The 24,660-nt window shown below is 40.7% G+C and overlaps 1 protein-coding gene across 1 annotated transcript in view; it reads right to left on the bottom strand.

Annotated features, from left to right (window-relative positions):
- The window catches only part of ITPR2 (inositol 1,4,5-trisphosphate receptor type 2), a 261,956-nt gene that overhangs the window by 162,404 nt on the left and 74,892 nt on the right, over positions 1–24,660 (bottom strand). The window contains exons 11-21 of the mRNA XM_086611258.1: positions 24,112–24,266; positions 22,580–22,679; positions 22,271–22,431; positions 20,289–20,430; positions 19,329–19,487; positions 18,192–18,364; positions 15,471–15,590; positions 15,184–15,369; positions 14,334–14,585; positions 13,116–13,260; positions 12,019–12,169 (exon numbers count right to left, since the gene is read on the bottom strand). Coding sequence (XP_086467384.1) covers positions 12,019–12,169; positions 13,116–13,260; positions 14,334–14,585; positions 15,184–15,369; positions 15,471–15,590; positions 18,192–18,364; positions 19,329–19,487; positions 20,289–20,430; positions 22,271–22,431; positions 22,580–22,679; positions 24,112–24,266 — 1,744 coding nt within the window. The remainder of the gene's footprint in view (positions 1–12,018; positions 12,170–13,115; positions 13,261–14,333; positions 14,586–15,183; positions 15,370–15,470; positions 15,591–18,191; positions 18,365–19,328; positions 19,488–20,288; positions 20,431–22,270; positions 22,432–22,579; positions 22,680–24,111; positions 24,267–24,660) is intronic.

The following is a 24,660-nucleotide window of genomic DNA, read 5'->3' as shown; positions in this document are numbered from 1 at the left end:
TTGAATTTCATTAGGTTCTCATAGGTCTACCTCTTCAGCCTGTCAAAGTCCCTCTGGATGGCATCCCTTCCCTCCAGCGTGTCCACAACACCACACAACTTGGTGTCATCAGCAAACTTGGTGAGGGTACACTCGATCCCACTGTCCATGTCAACAACAAAGATGTTAAATAGCACCGGCCCCAGTACTGACCCCTGAGGAACACCACTCGTCACTGGTCTCCACTTGGACATTGAACTGTTGACCACAACTCTTTGAGTGTGACCATTCAGCCAATTCCTTATCCATCGAGTGGTCTATCCGTCAAATCCCTGTCTATCCAGTTTAGAGACAAAGATGTCTTGTGGGACAGTATCAAATGCTTTGGACAAGTCCAGGTAGACGATGTCAGTTGCTCTTCCCCTATCCATCAATGCTGTAACCTCATCATAGAAGGCCACCAAATTAGTCAGGCAGGATTTGCCCTTAGTGAAGCCATTTTGGCTGTCACCAATCACCTCCTTATTTTCCACGTGTCTTAACATAGTCGCCAGGAGGATCTGCTCCATAATCTTGCCGGGCATGGAGGTGAGACTGACTGGCCTGTAGTTCCCTGGGTCTTCTTTTTTTCCCTTTTTAAAGATGGGGGTTATGTTTCCCCTTTTTTATCACTGCCATTTCAAATTGTATTTCCTTAATGCATAGGAAAGGATTTTAGTGAGAGAAAAGTCTACTTAATCGAGTTTAGTATTTACAGTTGAAATGGGGAGTGACTCAATATTGCATTATTTCTGTCAATAACAGCAGTGCGACAAGGTGTCACGGGTAAACCCATCATGGAAAACTTTTTAACTAACTGCCTGATGCTGACTGTTTTTCTCAATTAACGCAGAGAAGGCTTGGGGAGAACGTTCCCAGAGTGAAAACAGTATAGCAACTGGAGCAATTCGGCACTCTTTTCAGGAAAGATATTTTAACAACTATGTTTTGTAGGGTGCTGATGAAATGTAACCATCTCTTACGAGTAGACAGCAGTCAACCAGCACATTCATGCACAGCAATGAAGCAGCTGACTGGATCTCAACACTGGGAGGAACTGCTCTATTCTTCAAAAGAAGCCATGAGGATCATTCATGTACCTAAAGAGTGGGCAGTAGCTTCTCTTCCAAAAGATCCCCCAGTAATCAGCACTCGTGGTGCTCAGTGTTATCTGTCCAACCTTGGAAGTCTAGACCATGTTAAGCATGGATTTAAGTCTGTCACTCATAATCAGTGGCCAGCAGCAGTCTTGCTAGTGAGTTGTATCTTCTTGCTATTCTTCTGTGTCCTCTTGGCTTTCATACAGTTATCTCAGCAGGAAAGGGTATGAATCTTTGAGGTAAGGCACACAAAAAGGTTATTGTGGCTTAAAAAATGACTGACTGCACGTCAGCTAAGCCTGTAACAATGCAAGACAAAATATACTGGCTCAATAAAAGAGATTTAAGTTCTTAGTATATATGCACACAATGACTAAAATAGCGGAGCTCTGATCTTAGTTACAGCTCCAAAGTGCTTCCTGAATACGAATGCCCAAGGAAAAGTTAACTCATTGCCTCGGCTAGTTAACCAAGCTAAATCAGCAGAGATAGCAAGTAGATGTGAACTCTGATTACTTTTGTGTGCACTTTGCTAGAGATAAGTGAAGAGAAGCCTGAGCTGTGCCTTCATATGATACTGCCACCCTTAACCTGCTGACCGTCATCATCTGTTGTCTTCCTTGAGGTCAAAGTATTAACATTTATATATGGCTGAGAAGTGTGGCAGGGAGAGAATGGTCATTGCAATGTTGTAAGGTGCTAGTATGTGCAACCAACCACTTCTCTCACCAGAAAACCACTGCAAAAGTGCTCAGAGCTGTGACTGACCAACAGAGAAAAAGAAGTCAAGGCCATCTCCATGAATCCTCCTCCATTTTTCTAATTTTCCCTCCCTCTCAACAATTCTTCCTCTCTGCTCCTCCCTCTGCCAAGTCAGATACCAAGAACCTTCCCATAAGCAGTGGACTCATTAGAAATGCCTCCTGTTGAATGCGCAGTCGCCCAAGGTTAGCCAACGGAAGAGTGAAATCACTGTACACATAAGTGGTATTTCAAAGGAACTGCAGATTGACAGACTCTGAAAGAAAAGAATGCTTGTCACGTTTTGAAAAGACAACTGTGCATCTCCTTTTCATTACTTTTTATTACAGTGATCACAACTTCCTAATGAATATCAGTTTCTGTCACAAAACTGTAGCGCATAATCTCATACAATTTGGCACGATTGACAACACAGCGGCCTCTCTGAGAAGAAAGACTTTTCAGAGGAGTCAATTATGGGAAAAAAATAACAACCACCCAAGCAATCGAAACAGTGGATAATTTGACACTTCATTTTCTACATAAACATATTTTCTTGATAAGTCATTTACTGGTTGCAAAAATTCTAAAAGCAGAATATAAAAGTAAACAACAATCTGCTATGTAATACAACATGGATGGTAAGTGACAAAATACCATATTCATAACGAAAAACAACTGTCAAAGGCAGCTGGCAATTCATGCCTTCTCTTCAAATTGTTCCCAGCCAATTGCTATGCAGCGTCCTCAGTTTGCTCTCCAGTACCCACAGCATTTTAGGTATTTCACAGACAGTGCAGAGAACCATGCGGTAGCTGGACATGCATACACAATGGACAGCCTCAAACGCTGGCAGACACCCTTACAGCAAGGAGCCCTCTACTCCACAGGTATCCCCAAGACACCAGGGAACTGACTTGTGGCCTCGTTTGTTTAAAAATTAACTACACGCACCTAATCTGGTCCCTAGTTGCCACAGAGTGATAGTCTGCTCTTTCTAGCATTATTGTTCAGTCTTCCTCAACACAGATTTAGGAAAGATGGATTCCTAGGATCCAGTTTTCAAAACTGCTCAGCCATTTTTAGCTCAAACAGTCTTCCAACACTGCTCATCTCCCTGCTCAGAAATTTAAGAAGTGCCTATGTTTTCAAAAGGATTTTAATACCCAACAGCTCTCATTAGGCCTGGAGAAGCTGGATGCTCAATGTTTCTGGAAACTACCTACCCTAAATAGGAGCTGACATATGATGGGTTCTTCAAGAAATCTGGTACTTAATGACCAGAGAAGACAAATATACATGTATGCAATGCTCCAACAACTTTCATTAACTTGTCCATAAAAGCCAAATACATTGTTTAATCTTGCTTAAATGAAAAAAGGGAGGGGGGAGAAGGAAGACAAATCAAAGGTTTTCCAAAAATGAGGCATTTCTTGCATCGTGTCTGTAATTATTTATAGAGATAACTCTCTAAAATCAAACCTGAGCATGCTTTTGACTAGGACACCTAACACTTCAACTTCTTCCAAACACCTCCTAGAAAACACTTCCCTTCCAATATAGCAGGGCACAAGCCAGACAGCATGTGCTGCCACATACTTACCCCTCCCTGTCACACCAACTTCTTTCACCACAGCCCTTCAGGCCTCCTTCCCCATCCACAACCCAACGAAGTCCCATAGCCTTCTCAGTCTTCCTCAGCCACTCTCATTTTTCCCATGAAATTAGTTTTTGCCAACTGTAGCCCCGGTGAGGGAAAACTGAATTTTGCCAGTGCACTGGGGAAGCTTTAAGCTGGTTTTTAAGCCTGCTGCTACATTGGGAGATATCTGGCATGTTGCTGAAAGTCCAAAACTTTTACCATCAAAGTCAGTTGTCTCAACTCATGCCTCAGTGTAAGCACATTCAACCAGGTTTTAAGACAGTACTTATAACAGCAAGTCACTTTCCCAATGATTGCTGAAACAGGAGCCTTGATTCCAAACAGCCTTGACTTTGTGGATTTCAGTGAAACCTATAGTGTTGCTCCACCATAAGCTCCTTAAAGTTTCAGTGCCATCTTAAAGCATGCAATGCTGCCAACCCTTGGGGATTCCCTCCGGCAGGGAACCGATGTCTGGTTACCAATGGCAGCTTTAGCTCTACATTTCTTTGCCTTTGTTGGTTTGGCTACATTGCTTCATGCAATTTAATTTTTCTGCGTGAAAAAGTTACAGCCATTTTTAAGACATATAATAACAACATTTCAGTACCTAAAGGACCACATTTTATTTCAAACCCTTTAAAGCTATATATTATTTGCCAGAAGCATTAAGCCTTACAGCTCTGTTTGTGAAAGAGGTATTAATTTTTACAGGTTTTCTACAGAATTTCCTCATAAAAACTGCAGAATCTACCATAAACAGGTCAAGAATCACAGTTTATTTCTTCATTAAACCATTTGTCATCACTCAATAACTAGCTGACCTCAGGTAAGCCTCACAGAAAACCTAATGCATCACATTAAGGGCAGAAGGTGAGTCCACTTCTACGTTTTATAGAGCCCTCAGATCCAATGAGGCAAAACAAACAGAAAACTTACAATATGCAATGCACATACATTTGCTACTTCCCTCCAAGTGAATCTGGCCACCTCAGCCTCCACTTACCTACAGTATATCCACAAGCCCTCCCTTTTTGCATACAAACTCCCTGCTGCTGCCCAGTCATGGTGAAACTCCACCAAACTTCACCTTCTCCTGACATTCTGCAGGTTCTGTTTATGTCACCTACACCCAAAACCACAAAGCAGATTTCATGCCATGGACATTAGACAAAGGAAAAAATGCACATATCAGTACGCTGGCCTTGAAGGTAAAAAGCATCATGGGAATCAAGTCTTCTAGTCGAGTTACATCTATGAAACAGATATCGATTCCTAGAAGAGCAATGGTCTCTGGAATCACATTAATGCACAGGACTCATGATGAGGGAAAGAACAAGGAGGAAAGAGAAATGGTCCATGCCAGAGAATTAAACTCTCAGACTGACCTCCCCTTTGGTCTGAAAATATTCCTCACTGAATGGCAGTTGCTTCACTATAGACATCTGTGACCAACACAGCTTAATTTCCTAAGGGTTAAATCTTTTTTCTCTTGTAACTTTTTTTTTTGTAAACTGCTGGCATAAATTACTGCTCCAGTCTGCCAGGCAGCCACTGTCTCATTAGCTCTGCTAATCAAAGTATGTCTCAAGAAGATATTTCAAATTGTTAGCTAGACAGAAGAGCAGCTAACAGGCATGGATGCAAGGCTCAGAAACAATATAGTCTTTTCTAATAGTCCCGGATGAAATCTGGTCCTTCTTCATCACAGAGGAACCACAGGCACAGTACGAATGGCAGGTCCAACCTTGTTCTCAACCCTGTTCTAGTAGCAGTCTCACTACTGGTGCTTCTAAGCAGTATGCATCTCTATTTGCAGCCAAGAGGGCTGGAGAGGGCTGGAAGAAAACCCTAGCTATCTTCTTGTTCAGTTGAAGCTACTAAGCAGACTATCAGGATGTATCAAAGGGGCAAAAGACTGGATGAGAGTCCCCCGACACGCTGATGTACAAGCACTCCTTTGCAGAGAGAACGCAGCCCGTCAGTGCTGAAGTCTTCAGGAGAGAGTGAGAGCTTCCCCATTCTGACCCCTGCCAGGGTCAAATCCTTTGGGGTACATCACAACAAAGCAGCAAAGCTTGCACCGTGGCACAGGAGTCAGACTCTTCATTGATACATTTCTAAGAAATGTTCCCTAACCTCAGGACACCTATGGACAGATCTTTAGTCTCTTTGGTCTACGAGAGGGATATGCTACCAAGCTACAGACCCAGACATAACACAAAGGAGCTGGGACATTCGGCTACCAGTTTGAACAGGTAAAAGGAGGCATCTGTTGAGCCAGTCATGAGCAACACACTTCATGTGAGAATCACAGAGGCAGGAGCAATTGAAGCTTATAGGTAGTTTTTAAAACTTGTTTTTCAAAAAGACTGAGCATTGCCTTCCTCCGTGGAAGCGAAGAGAGCTGAAAGACTGATGGCAGTGGACACTGGCTCAGGCAAATTGTAGTCATTTATGTAGGGCTCCTGAGGGAAAGGCATACCTGCAGACAACCTAGGTTTGTCCCAGCAATTTTCAAATTGGTGCTCAGCACTGTGAGTTGCATCCTAAGACATATGCAACCTAAATTCAAGGATGTATTTTCTCACATGCCATTATTCTCCTTCCCAAACAACATTATCTAAATAGCAGTGAGCTGCATGGCAAACATGTAGCTTGCCTCCTAATACTACCATGTCATTTCATCTTTCAGACCTGACATATGCTGTAGCTGCATGGTTTGACTAAAATCACCTATTTGAAAGATCAATCGCACCTAGAGAAAGATGTGCATTTTAATTCACAGACAATAAATAACCAGTATTGGACAAGGCAGATTGGCTCCTGACTCTGGAATGATACAGCAGGGTGCACTTATTAGGAAAGCAATGACTTTACCTTTTAATTAAAACTGCAAGAGATTACAATGTTCTTGAAACGTGCCAGAATGACAGCACTACTAAATGAAGTCCTCACTTTCTCCTTAAGAAAAAAAAATGCCTCTTTAGAATACAGGTAATATGTTTTGTAAACTCCATAATTTTTAGAATCTAAAAGGGAAAAAAAGAAACAGAAAAGGCTTCAAATAACCTCAAAAAAAATTGTTCAAAGTTATGACACTCAGATTGAAAAAAAGTTGGCTGCAACGTTTTCGAGTCAGTTCATTTTAGGATGCAATATAGGTAAGAAGGGTTTCAAAAAATACACATCTTTTCTTTTTCCAGGATCCTATGTCACAAATGTTTCTAGCCAACTTCCCCCAATCTGTTCTCATCAAATAAGGTCACACCTGAGAACTACATGTACATTAATTTAATTCCGGTTAAGGTAACTGACAGTGGCATTAAAATCAAGCTTTTTAAAGGCAGTAAAGCATAACCTTAGCAATAAGGTTAGGCCCTTTCCAGAATCTTTGCAGAACTAACAGAGAAACTGGCACACAACATCAGGACTACCTCAGCCATCGACGTGACTCAAAATTTAAGCAAAGGATGGAAAAGGACATCTTGAGGCAAAAGGTTAATTCATGCAACTTCCACTGAGCCTAAATATACATCCTATTTTGCAGATTTGCTTCAACAGTTCAACACCTGTCGTATATACTTCCTTACTTAGCAAGTAGTTTTACTGAAATAAGTTTTTCTGAAATAATATTTATTTCAGAAATAAATATTAAACAGAGAAGACGACTCCAGGTTGCTGGTTGTAAATTTGGTTGTTTCAATTTTGAGATGCACAACTCCAGGCAGGCGTCCCACAGCCAAATATTCCATATAACATTGGAATAGGTACATAATATTTGTATCCATTCCTAAAATCCCAACCATGGATTTCATGAAGTGCAGCAGTTGCCAAACCAGTAAAGAGCCAAGCTCACCAGTTCCCTACAACTCCTCATTAGAGGAAACAGATGCTGGAAGCTTTTGTTGATACTTACCTGGAACAAATTGGTATCAGTAATAGAAAGGCAGTATACCCTGTCCATCCTCAATTTATGCAGTATTGAGTTTCTCATAAAAACCAATACTTTTTAACAAAACTAAAATGCAAGACCAATCATGTAAAACAAACAGATTCTACCCAAAATTCTTAACTTCTATAGAGCCGCCACCTTGGATCTACTACAGCTGCAGAATAGGAATGACATGACTTTTCCATTTGGTCAAACCTCTTCTCAAGTCACTTGTCCTAGAACCTGAATATCAACTGCATTTCTGAATAGGCATAATTATTGACAAAACATTGCTGTTAAATATCCATTTAATATTAATCTATGTAAATTTACAATAAGATAGTGATAAAAATTAAAATATATAGAGCCCAAGCTGGTATTTACTAGCACTTTCCTACATTAGAGTCACAGGATCAGGCCCCTACTGCTTGTTAAAATGTAAAACACATTTATTTATACCATTAAACCATCAGTCCTGGATGTCATGGCTGGCTTTCAGTGTTTGTCAAAACAGAGTTTTAGAGCTACACTTCAAAGCTCTAAGCTCAAAGTATGAAAAACATGATCTTACTGAATTTAAGCTAATGCTTAGACATTTGTGATCACTGACTGGATGGATTTAAAAAAAAACTCAAGCCCCATAACTTCTATAATCTCCAAAACTAATAATTTACTTCCACACATTCACAGTATATACACAAAAATCACAAGATACAATCTTACCTTTTTTTTTCTGTAAAAAAACATCAATGTAATTAATTTTGCAACCCAGAGTAGCTAACTTTCCTTAAGAAAAAAGCTGTGTAAATCTGCACATCCCTACAGCAATAACACCTACCTGCAATACTCTGTGTTCAAAGGTGTGATATGAATGTCACCTGACAGAGAGGATACCGTGTAGCATGACTCTTGCCACAGTCTGGAGAGATGTGGGAGAGCAGAATCTGACCTCTTCTAAAGGGAGGAAGAAGTCGCCCCTGCCTCTAACTCACTGGAGGGAGGGCTCCCACCATCCTGAATGAGGACAAGGAACAATCCATCTGACTATTTTATGGAAGTTATGAATAAGAAAACACTTCCTGAAAAATCAACAGACCATCTCGATGTTAGAAAATGCCAACACGTTTCAAAAAAACATAAAAACCAGGCTGAGTTCCTTTCTACAGTAACCTTCTTTACTTAATAACCTAAGAGATCAGTATTGTAAGTTAGAGGACAATAAAAAGTCAAGACAGGTAACAACCAAGAGATGTTCTCAATGACTCTGTTTTATAACAGAGAGAGGAGATATCTGTGTAAAAGGAGAAGTTAATGCTGATTGGCTTCCATATGTTTTTTCCTAATGATTTTTTGTGGGGGGTGTTCTTAAGGAAAAGCACTCCCCCGTTTTCGCTTGAGTAATATGTTTTTCAGACATGAGTTATGCTCTTTGGGCATGAAATTCTGTGACCTGGGTGCTCAAAAATACTGAATAGGTGTTACAAAACTGCTTAAACTGCTTCTAAATTATGCCTACTTGCAACATATGCATCTTCATAGCCTGATGCTGTCCATAGGTAGGTAAGTATGTACCTCTAGAGAAAGAAGGAGAAGGGTAAGATGCTTGGGCAGAGCAATTAGACATTCAAGATCATTCTGTGTCTCAGCTGCAAAGTGAATGCAGAGTTTATGTGTTTTATGAACTGACAATTAGAAAAGAGGGAGGCTGGACACAAGATACAACTGTCCAAAGATGGGCATCCTTTTCTTTTATCAAAGACTGTAGAAGGTCCCTCCAGCAAGTCTTACAGCTATTTCAACATAAGAACACCCATCTCTCCGTAACAAAATTTCAATGCCTATCTTTAAGCCTAGACAGTACAGTCAATGTCTCTATCTCTGGTCTCCCTTAAGATGGCAGGCATGAGAGACAACAGTGTGAGCTAGCAAAAAAACCTTTTGAAAGCAATGGGCTTCTAGCCATATGGTTAGCAGGAAAAGGGAAAAAAAAAACAACAAACAGATCACATTCAAAAAAACATGAGTAGATTGTCACATCCCAACCTGAATTGGTCCAGTGTTTAAAAGATAAACATGCATGGAGACAACTACAGCCAAGAAAGAAGTTTAAAAAAAATCTGTATAAAGGCTGAGGTTAATTAAAGACACAATCCCCCTCCCCACCTTTGTTCCATGTCTTTTTTTCTGAAAGAACATGAGACAAAGATGTGTGACAGAACTTTCCAACAAGGCTCCAGTCAATGGCTGAGTGTTACTAACAAGGCTACTGAGCTTCCATTTGCATGGTGGTAACATTTTCTACATTCCTTCACACTCACTTATTTCAGAGCAAACTCACTGATTTGCATGGAATTGCTCTGGAAATTTGCATAACTGAGAGAAGGTCTGCTTGTAATTAATGGGCAGTTCTTTCCTCTCCTACCTTGCCTGAAAGGAAACCCTTTAACAGAAATAGGGAATCAAGGACAAAACACAATTTTATGGGTAACTAAGGTGAGTAAAAACATTGAATGAGACGGATAACGAGGATTAAAGGCTCAAGCAGACAGAGAATTAAACTGAAGAATGACATCTGCATGTTCCACCTTGCCAATATGCCAAGATTATATCTTGAGTCAAACTGTGTCCAGAGCCATTTAAGAAGAGAGTCTGCAATGCAGTATTTTAGGGACAAAAAGGAAAACATGATTTCAAGTGTCTGAACATACAGTCTTTCTCTAGTGCTGTAGAGGGACTGCAGGCAGCTATAGCATGCCTTAGCATGCACAGCATTCCAGGACAGACTTTCAGGGGCTTTCAGTAAAGCGTACTGGCAGTGATGGAGGAAAGATCAAGAGAACCAAGCATAAAACTTCTTGGCTCGGAGATGACAATGACAGTCTACACTCCTCCAGAGTGTGTGAACCTCAAAGAAGAAAAAAGTTTTGAAGGACGGCACACTCACACAGGGCATCTGTAGGAGTGACTGAGCAAAACGATGATGGGGAAAACTCAAGGCTGGGAAAAGGCCTCCCAGGGAAAATACAAAATAACTGTTGTTTCCAACAGCTCATCCTTTTTGGTGCTGTGGGCCAGCTGGCAGCACAATGACACTTACATCAGCCACATATTATAACAGAATTTGCCATCAGCCAGTCTCCTGGACCCTCAGCCCACATCACTGTCACACCTCCCTTCCACACACATGGGAAAATTAAACTGCTAAGTTTCAGCACCTTCCTGGCATGCTCATTCTTCAACCCATTTTTAAGCCGTGGTAGAAAAGGCAAAGAGACATACAGCATTGTCCTGGGGTTGTCAGATAGGCACTCTGGTCTGGGTTAAAAAAAAAAATAATATTCTAATCTGACAAACAGAAAGAGAGGATGGCCTCATCCGGATTTCCATCTGATGCTTCTGCAGTTGTGGGACCAGTAACATCTGATTCTCCCTTTAACTGAAGTGCCAAGAAGATAAACACTTGTGCCACATACAAGCCATTATAATTACCATGCGCAGGCAAATGCTATCTGCACTTGCTTGGAATTTTCAGTGCTGAGGCTTAGATCCAGATTTGAAAGTTCAGCTCCAGACAAGCAAAGGAGTAGCAGCACCAACACAGTAACCACAAGTCATGAAGTCTGCAGGTCTGTTCAAAAAGGTTCCTTCTTAGCTGACCCTCTTAACGTACAGAATCATATCATTTCAGTTGGAGGAGATCGAGTCCAACCATTAATGTAACACTACCAAGTCCACCACTAAACCACGTCCCTAAGCACCGCATCTACACATATTTTAAACACCTCAAGAGATGGTGACCACTTTCCTGAGCAGCCTGTTCCAATGCTTGACAACCCTTTCGGCAAAAAAAATTTTCCTACTATCCAATCTAAATGTCCCCTGGAACAACTTGAGGCCGTTTCCTCTTGTCCTATCGCTTGTTACTTGGGAAAAGAGACTGACACCCACCTCACTACAACCTCAGGTAGTTACAGAGAGTGATAAGGTCTCCCCTGAGCCTTCTTTTTTCTCCAGGCTAAACAACCCAAGTTCCCTCAGCTGCTCCTCATAGGACTGAAAGAGGGCAGATTTAGGTTAGATATAAGAAAGAAATTTTTCACTCTGAGAGTGGTGAGGCAGTGGAACAGGTGGCCCAGAGAAGTTGTGGATGCCCCATCCCTGGAAGTGTTCAAGGCCAGGTTGGATGAGGCTTTGGGCAACCTGGTGTAGTGGAGGGTTTCCCTGCCCATGGCAGGGGGGTTGGAACTAGATGATCTTTAAGGTCCCTTCCAACCCTAACCATTCTATGATTCTATGATTCTATGACTTATTCTCTAGACCCTTCACCAGCTTCATTGCTCTTCTTTGGACACGCTCCAGCACTTCAGTGTCTTTCTTGTAGTGAGGGGCCCAAAACTGAACACAGTATTTGAGGTGCAGCCTCACCAGTGCCGAGTACAACGGGACATCCTGCAACACATTCCTATAGGTGGGTTTATGTGTGAATAAAGAACCTTGAAAGATCAATGAGACACTCCATACATTATTTCCAACCTAAATAATGAATTACACACTGGAATAACATTCTCTGCTGCTTCTCTCACCTCCATCCTGAAACTTGCTCAGCCTTTCGAAGTATGATGATATAGGAACTTGAACAATATCTAAAATTGCCAGCAGTGTCCGGGTCAGTCTGAGCAGCTCGCTAAAACTATAAAAGCCAAAGTATATGAGGTTTCGAGCCAGATGAACCACCTATGAGAAAAAGAAATTTAAAATGAAGAAAGTATCAACAACCTTTGTGGTATTTGGCAGGGCAATACAATTGCATTTCACACAGCAGCTTTCACAGAGATCCAGATCTAGAGCGCATTCAAATTAGTACAAGTCTTCCCACTGATTTAAATGGGCCTTGGACTAAGGCCAGCGACATCAAATGTTTTTGAGAGTTAGACAAAAAAACCTGGTCATTACAACAACTGGTCAATTACAACAGCGAGCAAAACTTACATGAGATTTAGGAAGGTTTGAAAGGATAGGATGTATAAGATCAAGAAGAAAGATTCCAGGAAATTGTTTAAAGAGATAGGAGCTGTAGAGAAGACGGAAGTCAAAATAAGAGTAAGATGACCATGGTAAATTTGAACAGAAGTGATTTCAGATGACCAGAGGCAGCAGCAACAAAACTTGGGAGGTAGGTTGGAACTATAAAAGCTGGAAGCATTTTCCCTTTATTCAATGTCATTTGAATCTAGAAAATTTAGGTCTATCTAAAGTTTCTGTCAGAAATTTAAAATAATATTTAAAACAGGATTAGGTTATTCAGAGTATTTCCTTTAGTGTCATATCTGACACAGAGAATAGTATGTACTTACATTGAAGACTCCCTGCATGCTAATTCACTAATGTGGACAGAAAGCGCACAAAACCTTTCATCCACACACGCATCCCTCTTCCTGCCACTGAAATACAACCATCTCAGGAGAAGGAAGGAAAAATACAGCTGTTTGACAGCAGACAGTAATATTATTTGCTGCAGTAACAGTCATCAACAAGAACACTGGATCAGGAACTAGTGCTTCTTTCGGACATTTCACATTGACATTTATTTTGCAACTACCTTTATTTTGAAAGAGCCAACGTCAACTTAGGTGAAATGAGGAGGAATACTGTAAGTAGGACACAGATAGCTGAGAAGTACCTCAAAAGTAAGTTTATTTTTCTCTTTGTCCCCAAAAGGAAAGTGCTGATTTACAACTTCTTTCAAGTATTCTTCTACAAATTCCATAGTTAGCGCAAACTTCCTCTTCATTTCATTTCTCGAACAGTCTGTGAAAGAATCATACCTACAACACAAGGCACAGAAGGAAGGAAAATTAAACACCTCTAATGTCAGGATTCGCTGTCACTATACTAAAAACAAACCAATCACGATGTTATAAAATTACTGTCAGGTCTCTGTAAGGAAAAGGGGTAGGGGTCAGCCAATTCCTCGTAGATACGCAAAGAGGGTGCACAAACCTTCCCTCCAACAGTACCAGTAAGGGTTGCAGTGAATGGAATTAACAGAGACAGGAAAATACTACAGTTCTGGCAGATAGCACTCTTCAATCTTGCTGTGGCAATTCAGTAAGGCACTAAGTCTCAGCTGTCCTCTCTGCCCATCTGCCAAGAGTTTACCATTTCCACAAGACAGCAGATCAGGAAAGAAGCTCAGGACAGTGAGCTTCCTCCATTGCACTAACAACTAGGACTGATTTTTCATATATGTCAAAACAGTCCCTCATCTCACTAACAAAAGCAATACTGGCTGCTGCACTGCTATACTTCTTCCTCTTTGTCTCTTCAGCCAGATAGTCCCTGCCTGGGTCTAGCCCAGTAGCTCCATCTAGCCCCACTGCTCCATCAAACCAATTAAGCCAGAGAGGGTTTCCACAGAAGTCGATGGGCCCTTCTCCCGTACAGAAATTTAACACGTGCTTAAGTATTTTGCTGGATGGAGACCAAGGCCTCTGTGAACGGTTTCTAGGGCAACAGCTGTACCTAACTGTAAATTCTAGCTTTCCAACCGCGCTTTCAGTTGGGCTTGAAGGATAAAACTGAGTTCCAGCCTAGGAAACCTGTAAATGTTAGACACAATAGGATTACTTCAAGTTCAGTTGGTCTGAGGAAAGGCCATTCCATTTTTGCCCAGCTTGTTCCCTAGAAGAAAACAGTTGAAAATAAAACTGAAGGATTTCCATGTAAAGCTACCCATGGGAGTTTCCAAGAGTAACAATAATTAACAGCTCTGTGTTCTGCAACAAAATACCCTTTCACATACATACTGTGTCAACATTAGACATCTACAACCATTCTGTTCTGAGACTAGCCCCTCGAAAATGCTTTTGTACTTTAGTTTGAAACACTTTCAACTCACTCATGAATTGTGATCTTAGTAGGGATTTCAGTCCACAATCTGGCATATTTGACAGGTACCACAGATTCCTGAGGATCTCTGTCCACATGCATGTGTAGCATCAGCCGACAAAAAGAAGCTCGGAGGTCATAAGGGAGGCTTTCATCAGACATACATCGTAAGATCAAGTCTACTGACAACTGTGCAGAAATCTGGTTGATGGCTAGATATTGGCGGTCCAGGCACATTCTTGCAAAGAGGTTCAGTTGGTACCTTAAAAAAGGGTAATAACATATGGTACTCAAAGAAATCAGTTGGAAATGAAACAACGCATCTCAGAATCTCACTTTACAAGTCTGATGTCAGCCTTTCTGATATAAATCCTAAAAAATAACCAGAGTGAGTTTGCTAACCAAGCGATCAACTTGCCATTAAAAACACTAACATCAGGCTCCAGCCCCCATGAAGACTGGGCTCCCTTTGAAACTCAAAGGAAGCATTGTTCAATGGAAGGCTGAAGCATCTGGACTATTGTTTTCAGTGTAAGGCTCTGTTCCATGATCCCATCTCCCCTCTAATCCTCATGACACTGCTTCCTCAGAGCATGTCTTACTTCCAGGGCAGCAGAACCTAAAAATAATGCCCAATAAATAAAAGGTAACAGGCAAAATAATAAAGTGACACAAAGAGCTGTCATGAGCAAAGGAAACTTAAGATTTGTCTGGAATAGACAGCAAAGATAGTGATGCTTCCTACAGGAAAAACTTGAAACAAACTTTTAATCTCCATTTCTGGCATGACCTGGTTTTCTTTTTTGATATTGGCAAATGAACTTGATAAGAACAACACCAAGGTCTTCAGAGAGTTTTACCTGTAGTAGGTAAGAACTTCTAAATCAGCTTTTGTGCCCTCCTTCGCCTCCTGAGCCAAATGCCTGATGGCTTTGCCGTGAGGTTCCTTGTTACTGTCAATCCAGTAAAGCCACACTTCCTCTTCATCAAGATCATCTGAGATGACTGGGCATTCCAAAGGATTGTCCATTTGTGTGGAAACCAGCCTGCAAACACAAATCATTCATAATGGAGCCACTAGCAAACTGCGACGAATGTAACAATGGCACAGATAACAAAAAGGTATGTTCCGATTATGGATGCTCACTTGGTCTGAATGAGAATGTCAGCATTCCCTGGGCTCAGCATAAACTTGCAGATGAGTTCCTGAGTTACCGGTATGGCTGTGGTGTTAGACACACACAGGTCCGATAGGTAATCCAAGAATCTGCAGTCAAAAAAACACAGGTGCAACAGAACATGAGACTTAAAATACTACACAGAAACACTGCAGTAGAAATCTCTAGCATCCATCACTAACATGCTCAAGGGAGTGTATATCAAGAGATTTATCAACATACGATCTTTGCTCATTCGTATCATTGCAACTCTCAAAAGATAAAGATGAGTAACAGCTTTAAGAGTCACACTGAATTGTGCTGAACAATCACTCAGGGAGAGAAAAGAAAAATATCCCAAGCGTGACACTTCTCAGCAGATCAAAGGCCAAAGAGTTGTGCCAGAACTCAAGTGCAGCCTGAGGCTGTCTTGATCTTGGCTCGAAGGGGAGTTCCATCCAGTGAAGGCCCTTATCTTTGTCAGGATCCAAAAGCGAGAGCACACATTCTTACCCATCTTCCCCGTCAGGTAACACATCTGCCTAACCCAAACAGCAAGGAGATGTTATGTGTGACGGAGATAACTATGGGACCTTTGAGGTACTTCACTGCACTGGAGGAGTCCACATCTCCAGCTTTTAAAGGTGCCTTATAAAAATCTCTGAAGGATCCTGATACAGCCAGTAATGAGTGAAGAGTAAAGACCTGGCAGGACCCAAAGACAGGATCAAAGAGGTCATTCCACATAAAGCAGAAATAACAAAGCTTCACACGGAAATCGGTTTCCTATAAATTTGTCTCTCAAATTTAGGTCTTCTGATGTTTAACAAGGTTCAGGCTGAGGCTTTCCTAGCAGTTAGGACATTCATTAAGTATTCGTTTCTTGGCCCTCTTTCATGGGTCCCTTTGTGTGTATTAACAGTAGCCCATATTGCAGCCTTTCCCTCGTTGGAATAAAAAAAGGACTTCTTCCCTCTATGTAGCTTCTTCTTTCCATGACATACATAAGAAGCAAGTATCTTTGAGCCCACCACTCCTCTAACAAATGCAGCTAAAACTGGGTATGGGGCTCAAGAGCTGGTGGGGGAGCAGATACGAGTAGGGATACACACATAGATCATATATTCCACTTCCTCAGAAAGCCAGATAAAAAATTTGACTATCTACTATCAGCCATTCAAGGATCCAATAATCTGACTCTCTATAGGTGATCATCCTAACAGAGGAAATCAGAAAATCATTTCTGCATTAGCACTGACCACATTCCCTACGGAAGTCTGGGAACTGCAAGGGATGAGTACAAAAAGCATTTTTAGGCTAAATTTAGGAACAATTTTACCCATTGCTGAAATGAAGCTTTGCGGCAACAGGCGATTAGCAGTGCAGAGCAATATTACATCACAAAGACAATATTAAGTAAACAGCACATAGTTAGACAGAATTCTGGGGGAGTTACCTAGTCAGAGCTAAAACTCAGGAAGGCTTTAAATTTTGTAGCTTATGTCTTTTAGAGCGTACTGCCACCATTCTTACTCACATGAGCAGTGCTACAAAAGTCTACGAGAATCTCCATGAAAATAAGTGCCATAAGATCAAGCCTTTACTGTTCAGATTGCACCATCTTGACAAGGTGTATTTTCCAAACATTTATTGCTCTTGGACTTCAGCCGTAAAGAAGCCAATGTATATTATAATGCACAGCAGTTGCACAATTTAGTTATGCAACGATACTAAGATATCCTCCGCCACAGAAAAAAGCGGTATGAGATTGCCAACAAACACTAGGACCCTTCAGCACTGAGAGGGAGCTGATCCCACTTGGTTTCCTCTGTTAGTACAGACCAAACACAATACAGTTCAGCATGGGAGAGGCAATGAGATTACAGCGTGAGAAAAAATGGCTGCAGACATATAGAGAATAATTGAAGCAGTGAAGCACCAGGGCCTTGAGCAATATCCTTAATTGCTAACAGAAAAATGGTATTCACAATTACAGAGGACATTATTTGGCCTTGAGTACATTAATTTCTTATATTTGTATTACTTTGGTGATTTTACAACTGAAAATCCAATGAAAAAAATAGGTTTTCCATTTAAAAAATCCATTTCCTTTATATTCTGACCTAAAGCTAATAAAAAAAAATCCAAATAAGTGAAGTTCAAGGCCAGAATTTTTCATTTGGAATGAGATCTGGTCTAGGACACGTGTTCACTGGGATCTTCACTGCCCTAGGTCACTTCCAGGTCTGACCTGAAATCAGGACCTGCAGGAAAACTGCTACTAATAAAAGCTTAGAAAAAATGACATCCATGTAATTTGCACCAAGATTATTAGCAGGGGAACCAACACAAGTGGGAGTTTCACAGAGGAGCTGCAGAGTCATGATAAATTAAAATTTGTTGGTTTCTCTTTGTCCCAATCTGAACTAAAAATCAAATTTTCAAAACTGTCCTGTAAAGCATAAACCTTCTTTTTCAGTAAGCTCTAGTGCTGAAATGCAGATATGGTCAAATCCCAAGATTTACAGGTATTTTTGATATTTTCTAGCATGACACTGCACATGTGGGTTTTTTTTGTCTGCCAGGGCAAAAAAATAATTAAGCTGGGAGAAAGAGACAACAAAACAAGTAATAGCAGGCAGATTCACAGCTACTGCAGATACGAAAGCCTATCAACACAGGAAAAGAATGTTACATGGACCACTTCAAACCTCGGCTCTCGATTTCTCCTGAGTAAGTTAACGAATGTCTCTATTTCTTTAGCTGTGATGTGTTTCTCCAGTAGTTTTCTGTTGTTGTGCAACAAAGCTGTGATGGTGTCTTCTGCCAGAATATCATAACCGATCTGGGACTGCATGACACAGAAGTTCTTAGCAATATATTCCTGAAAAAATGAAAATCTCCATCATGACCTGTTAGGCAGTAATGTTTTCCTTTTAGAACCAGAAGCATCCAGCTCAACTAGCAATCTAAGTAACCATCAAAACTGTCCTCTCTGAACCGGCCTGAACATCTTAACACCTAAAACATGTACCCCAAGAAACAGATTCAATATTAGGGATGACTAACTCTTCTTATTCTTTCATAAACCAAATGAATAAATCCATGAAAATATATACAAAATTCAAGAAATGGCAACCAATATTTTAAAAAGAAAAATCTAAAGGTTTTTATAACATTTAAGAAGCTTTTTTTCCTGAGTCTTCCCTCCTCCCTTTTTCCCCCCTCCAAAACAGAAATATTTGTGTAAAGCATTAGAAAGAAAACAAAGAAGCCATACATAGCAGTTCAATCTTTTGTCTCCAGCCCCTTTTGTCCTATAAAGTTAGCACAGTTTTTCCCTGCTGCAATGTGCAAAGCATTCGACACCATATTCTGAAATGCTTCTTGCTCACAGGGAGTCTCCAGCAGTGGGAAAACAGTCTACCTGATAGACTAACCTCTGCTCTGATTCACTGCCATCCCTCTACAAATATTTAAGCAACTGAAACAGACAGTTTTGCAGACTTCCCGCTTTATAATCCTGAGTCCAAGTGCATAATTTTAATAATGGAAAGCTCATGAATGAAGCAGTGGATCCCAATCTCAGTCTGAGCCTACAAAGGTATAAGGTAAACCTATGATATTCGTTGCTGGTCATTCAATTCATACACAAATGCCTGCACAACAAAAAACACTGCTCCTCAGCATGAGGCAGTGAATGACAGTGACTTCTTACTACTAATCTACACAAAATCCAGTCCTGTCACCATTACCACAGAATCCCACTTGTAAGTGCAGAGAGCAGTGTCAAACTCAGAATACATAATTTTGAAATCAGGAGGAAAATTATCTTGAATACCACTGACCTGGTTCTTCCTATAGTCCTGCTGGGAATGTCTGAGAACTCTGTAACATAACCTTAACATGTATTTGTAGGGGGCGTATCTCTGGTCACCTAGGTCTTCAAGTCTCAGCATCGATCCTTCACCTTTGTCCTTAAAAGGAGCTTTGAGGATCCCGAATATCTGTTCAAAGTCAAAATCACTGAGAATGAAAATCAAACCTAGATTTTTGCTTAACTTGTAGCAATCAATGAAAATGTACTCTGACAGGATCAGCACAAGGGCCTTATCGACCAAAGTCAGAAGGGAGTCACTGCACTTTATCTACATATGATTAAATACAAGCAAGGGCACACCAACCATCTCAGACATTATAGCTGCATGCATTTAGCCCCACATTTCTGACTAACTTGATTGACATCACTTTCTCTTGACTGCTATCCCCAACACGAAACATTGTAAGTTAAATGCCTTAACTTTGGATAAATTAAGGATGAAAAAGGAGGACAATACTGATTGCTGTCCAGTTTCACCCTTTTTGCTTTATTTTATTTTTTTTTAATTTCAGTAAGCTACTCAAAGAGACTATTAATTTTAATTTATACACAAGTTAGTCCTCATACAAACAAAGTCAGTGATCCATAAGGACATCAGAATTTTTCCTGTAGGGGGAACACTTGCAGGATTGGGACCACGTAGCAATCTTGTTTCAAATTTGGTCAACAATTTGCTATCAAATATAGTCTTAAAAGTCATCAGAATGACAAGAAACTAAGAGACAACAGAGTTGGCCCCTCGTGCTTCTATCTGATTCACAGACCTAGAGGTGAGCCTTGAGTAATGAGCATCATACCTACCCAGTCCAACCAGACACAGACCCAAGATGGCATAAGCCAAGTTGCTGAGAAATACCACTTTCTCAAATCACTCTCTCCTACAATCTGTTTGTAAATACAAACAAGTTATTAATAAAGCAGGACATACCTGAGCCAATATATTTTGTTCCCTCATTAATTTCTGCCGTTCCCGGTTTGGCTTGGTAATGACCACATCCAAAACTTCCTGCCCGTTATTAGGCACATCAGCAACAAAGAAAATGAGATCTTCCAGTAACTTGGTTACAAACCTAGAATGAATAGACAAATCATTATTGTATAGAGTCATTTAATGCTTTCTAGGATTCATTACGAAAGAAAATCACCTTTTAGAACAAGCTTTATCTAGCGCACTGCAGCGGCAATCACTGCAAAGTTGAGTTTGACATATACTTAAGGATTCCAGGCCTCAGTTCAGCAGAGGCTTAAATCCATCACAGGGATGTTTACCAAGGCATTAAGCAACAACCAGAGGGAAAAAGGGAGAAAAATACAGGATGCTGGATTGATGCAGAGTATTCAGAAATCCAAAATCTATACCAGCTGGCCTCAAGGCCCGGTAGCTGTAGCAAGGCACTCTTATGCAGGCTAGCAAGGATTTTTATACTTTATCACGCACACGGGTCTGTGAAAAAAAGATGATGGACTCACTAGAGGAATAAATACATTCCACCATTAGACTATTTCCCTACTGACCCAAGAAACCACCGAAAAATTACTGTATTTGTTTCACTCTTTGCTACACAAAAGAAGATTTAGTAGAGGAAAGTGCTAAAAAGAACAGAGACAGTAGTAAATCCTTCTTCTCCCACCTTCAGAAAACGCAAAAAGAAAGAATACTATCAGTGGTCATTGCCTCCTTGTTACTAACATATCTCACCAGGTATGCACAGACAGAAGTACGGATGTCCACAGATTTCAATGAATCTCCCTTAAAAGATCTAGCAATTTTTTTACAAACAAAACCCAGCATGTCTCCTACCCTGGGGAAGCATCATCTGAACTTGGACGTCTAGTCTGTAATTACTAAACCTATAGGTGTGCACCAACCACTCGTGGCTGGTAGAGAACAGCAAGGTCCCTAGAACAAGGTACCCCCATAACAGAAAAAGGAGAAAAGGCAGATGTAGGGTGGAGCAACCAGGAATAAACTGTTGGGACCCCTACTTACCTATGCAGGAGGGTGATAAGGCAGGGAAAACACAAGAGAGATTTTTTCCAAAGGAAATCACAGGAACATATAAATAATGGCTCTACTCTGAAATCACTCTGAATTGTTTTATGTGTATGCTGCACCAATCTGTCAACATCAAGACTTGACAATACTGGGTTGTGGCAACACAGCAATGCAAGGTTAATACAGGGATGTCACACCTTGATTACATTGTACCCCACTCTGGTTTAACTCAATCATGAAATGGCCCACCAGATTTTCAAGGCTGAGTACCAACACCCAGGCCATTACAGATCTGCCTGTTCGGATAATTCCACCACCTGGTATTAAACCATCTGGTCTAATTGCTACTGACTACCGACAGCAGAATCAGTCTTATCAACAAAAATTAACATTTGCAGCAAAAAGCTGCATATGATGCACGGTGGAATATGGTCAGTCGGTCACTCTGAGACCTCCTTCTACTGCTCTAGCAGCACAAACGTGCGGTACAGTGAACTCCACACAAATCGAGAGTCCTGCATGCCACCCACTGTATAGATGGCTTCCTTGTACATGAGAATTAAATGCAGCAGATCCCCATATTACAGTTCAGAAGCAGAATATTATAGAAGATTAAGACAAACACTTTGCATCTGCCCAGGGAGCTACCTACTTGTTTCTGTGGCCAAGGAGCCAGGGAAGTGCTGTTTACCCCCATTTTACAGGTGAGATAAACAGACCAGCCTGAGGTGCAGCAAGTATGCTCTGATAGAGGTGGAAACTAATCCCAGGTTAGCACTCTCAGCACTGAAGTATCCTCTCCCAATTGCCTCTGGGTCCACACAGATAATACTAACTTACCCATTACTGTGATGCCATGATATTAAGAGTAACCAAACACCAATTTACAAGGGGAAAAAATAAAACTCACTAACCTCCTTTCATTCTGGGTTATCGTTCCATTCTCCAGCTTTTTAACAGTTGATGCTAGAACCTTGTTTGCATCATTGGCAAAGTCCAAGTCTCTGACCTCAGACAGAGGAACCGATACAATGGCAAAAGCTTCCTTGTCCTCTTTTGTTTGGCATGTCCCAATCTGCAACAGTTTTTGGGTTAATATGGGTAAGCACTCCTCTTACCTATATCCTAATTCTTATGCATATTTTATATGTCAGAAATGAAATCACCAGCAGAGAACTTCAGAAATGAATTTGGGATTTCAGCTGCGAGATATATGTGTTTACCTTCAACATCACAGGCCTCTCTTCATCAGTATCTATTGGAATGCTCGTACTAGTGACCCAAGTGTTTGTGCATAAATGCCTCAGTCGGACATATGAGTTCCTAAAGGAGAACAAAGGCAAGAACAAGTGAGAGGAATTAGTCGTGAGCTAAAGTGGGCAAGGTGGGATGCAATGCAACACACGATCATGATATGAGACTTGAGAGCATAAGTCACACCAGTCACTCATAATAAAAGTGTGAGGGAGACCTAAAAGACACTGCACTACTCTTTTCCCTTGTCTCCTCCTTTCTCACCCAGAACAGAGCTGCAACAAGAACAAACAGCATTTTGGGATTATGCAGAATTCTGGCTTTAAGTATTTACACAAGCCTAGAAGTAAAGTACTTCTTACAGAAAAAAATCAAAAGTGTTAAAAAATCTCGTCTGAATACAAATACATTTTGCAAGTAAAACCAGTTCTTTTCTTTTTTCTGCAGAGTAACCAACTCCTTCAAGCTGTCACAGCACAAAAGCCAGAAAGTAAAACTGACCATGGCTTCATGGGGGTTGGAACTAGATGATCTTTGAGGTCCCTTCCAACCCTAACCATTCTATGATTCACACCTTCACCATTATGACCCACAAACCCTTGTTGCAGGGGGCAAGCATTTACAGTACCAGTTCTCAACTGAAAATCAAGTGAACAAAGAGCAGACATGAGATTCTTCTAAATTCTTTCCATATGATAATTTGGAGTATTATCAAAAAGCAGACCTGAGAAATCCATTACAATTTTTACTCTGAATTCTACTTTTAAATTATATTCCCTGTGGTCTTCATTCACGCTCTCCCTTTCATGCTGATGGCGTTCAGTATTCAAGTAAGCAAATTACCTGGCAAAACTTAGCATGGCAAATACACTTCAAAGCTGCATACATCCATATTTGCAAGTACCCAGCTTTAAAATCCACCCTCATAACAACTAGCCCCAAGTATCTGCATGCCCATTTGGTCACAGCCAACACCGTGTGTCTTATCTAGCCAATCTCAGCTAAGCAACACAGTTGAAATTTCAAATATTCACAATTAAAACCCAGAAGCCACTTGCTGAATTCATTTGAATAACAAATGTGTTCAGTGGCATCGTGATCTGTCAGGGAAACAGAAGCCCAGTTCACCATACACGTTATTTTGTTAGGAACAATTCAGTTAGGTTTATTAGCAGTAACTTTTTTTTTTTCAAACAGTGCATAGGGCTCAATTCTGTTCTCATATATATCTGTACAATATTCAGCCCATTATTTTTCTCTTCGCAGACTGCCTTTAAGTGTCACTTGTTTTATCCTTATAATTATTTTATCCAGTCACAACAGCAGTATTATGTTTTATACATCCCTTGTTTATCCATGAACACTCCCAAATTTTAACTGAAGGATAATACATGCTCATGTTTGATTATTTTTCTGCTTTACTCACCAGCATAATGCTAGGAAGAAACCCTGTCAATGCAGCACTACTTTTTCCTTTTTTTTTTTTTTTTTTTTTTTTTACCTTGGAACCAGGCAATCAGCTCTCTGAAGAGTGGTGGCATCCAGTTCAAAGAGAGATGCGATGTCATTTCCATGTGGCACAGAGACCAAAGTATACATAATCTTCTCTCCTGCTTGGCGTTTCTTCTTTGAAGCAGGAAGGTCGCCGTCTCTCTGCTGATTAGGCATAAGGGTTATTTGCTTGCATCAGGATCCATTATAAATTCTCCAATTACCTTACGGACAAGTAATACATCTGAATTGTACTTTTTTTTTTTTTTTACATTCTAGTAAGAATGCACCATGACTGCCTTTGGAGTGTGTAACACAAAGGATCCACTTTGCCCCAGGCGCATGGGGTCTCAGACAGTCATTATAACAACAGCAGGTCACAAGCTACAGAGAGACTGCAGCACCGTATACATTATTACTTGACACCTACAACTTCAAAAAACCTGTGGAACTTGCAGACCCTTCACTCCCAACAGATGTAACTACACAGTGCTGGTTTGGAAAAGGACCATGTTAAAAGAAGATAACTAATGAAAATTGGCTTTTCTAAAGGGAGGAA

This window comes from Tauraco erythrolophus, chromosome 4, assembly GCF_009769465.1.
Source record: "Tauraco erythrolophus isolate bTauEry1 chromosome 4, bTauEry1.pri, whole genome shotgun sequence".
Classification (NCBI taxonomy): Eukaryota; Metazoa; Chordata; class Aves; order Musophagiformes; family Musophagidae; genus Tauraco; species Tauraco erythrolophus.
Note: the sequence above shows the minus strand (reverse complement) of the source record. Positions and strands in the feature narration are given on the sequence as shown.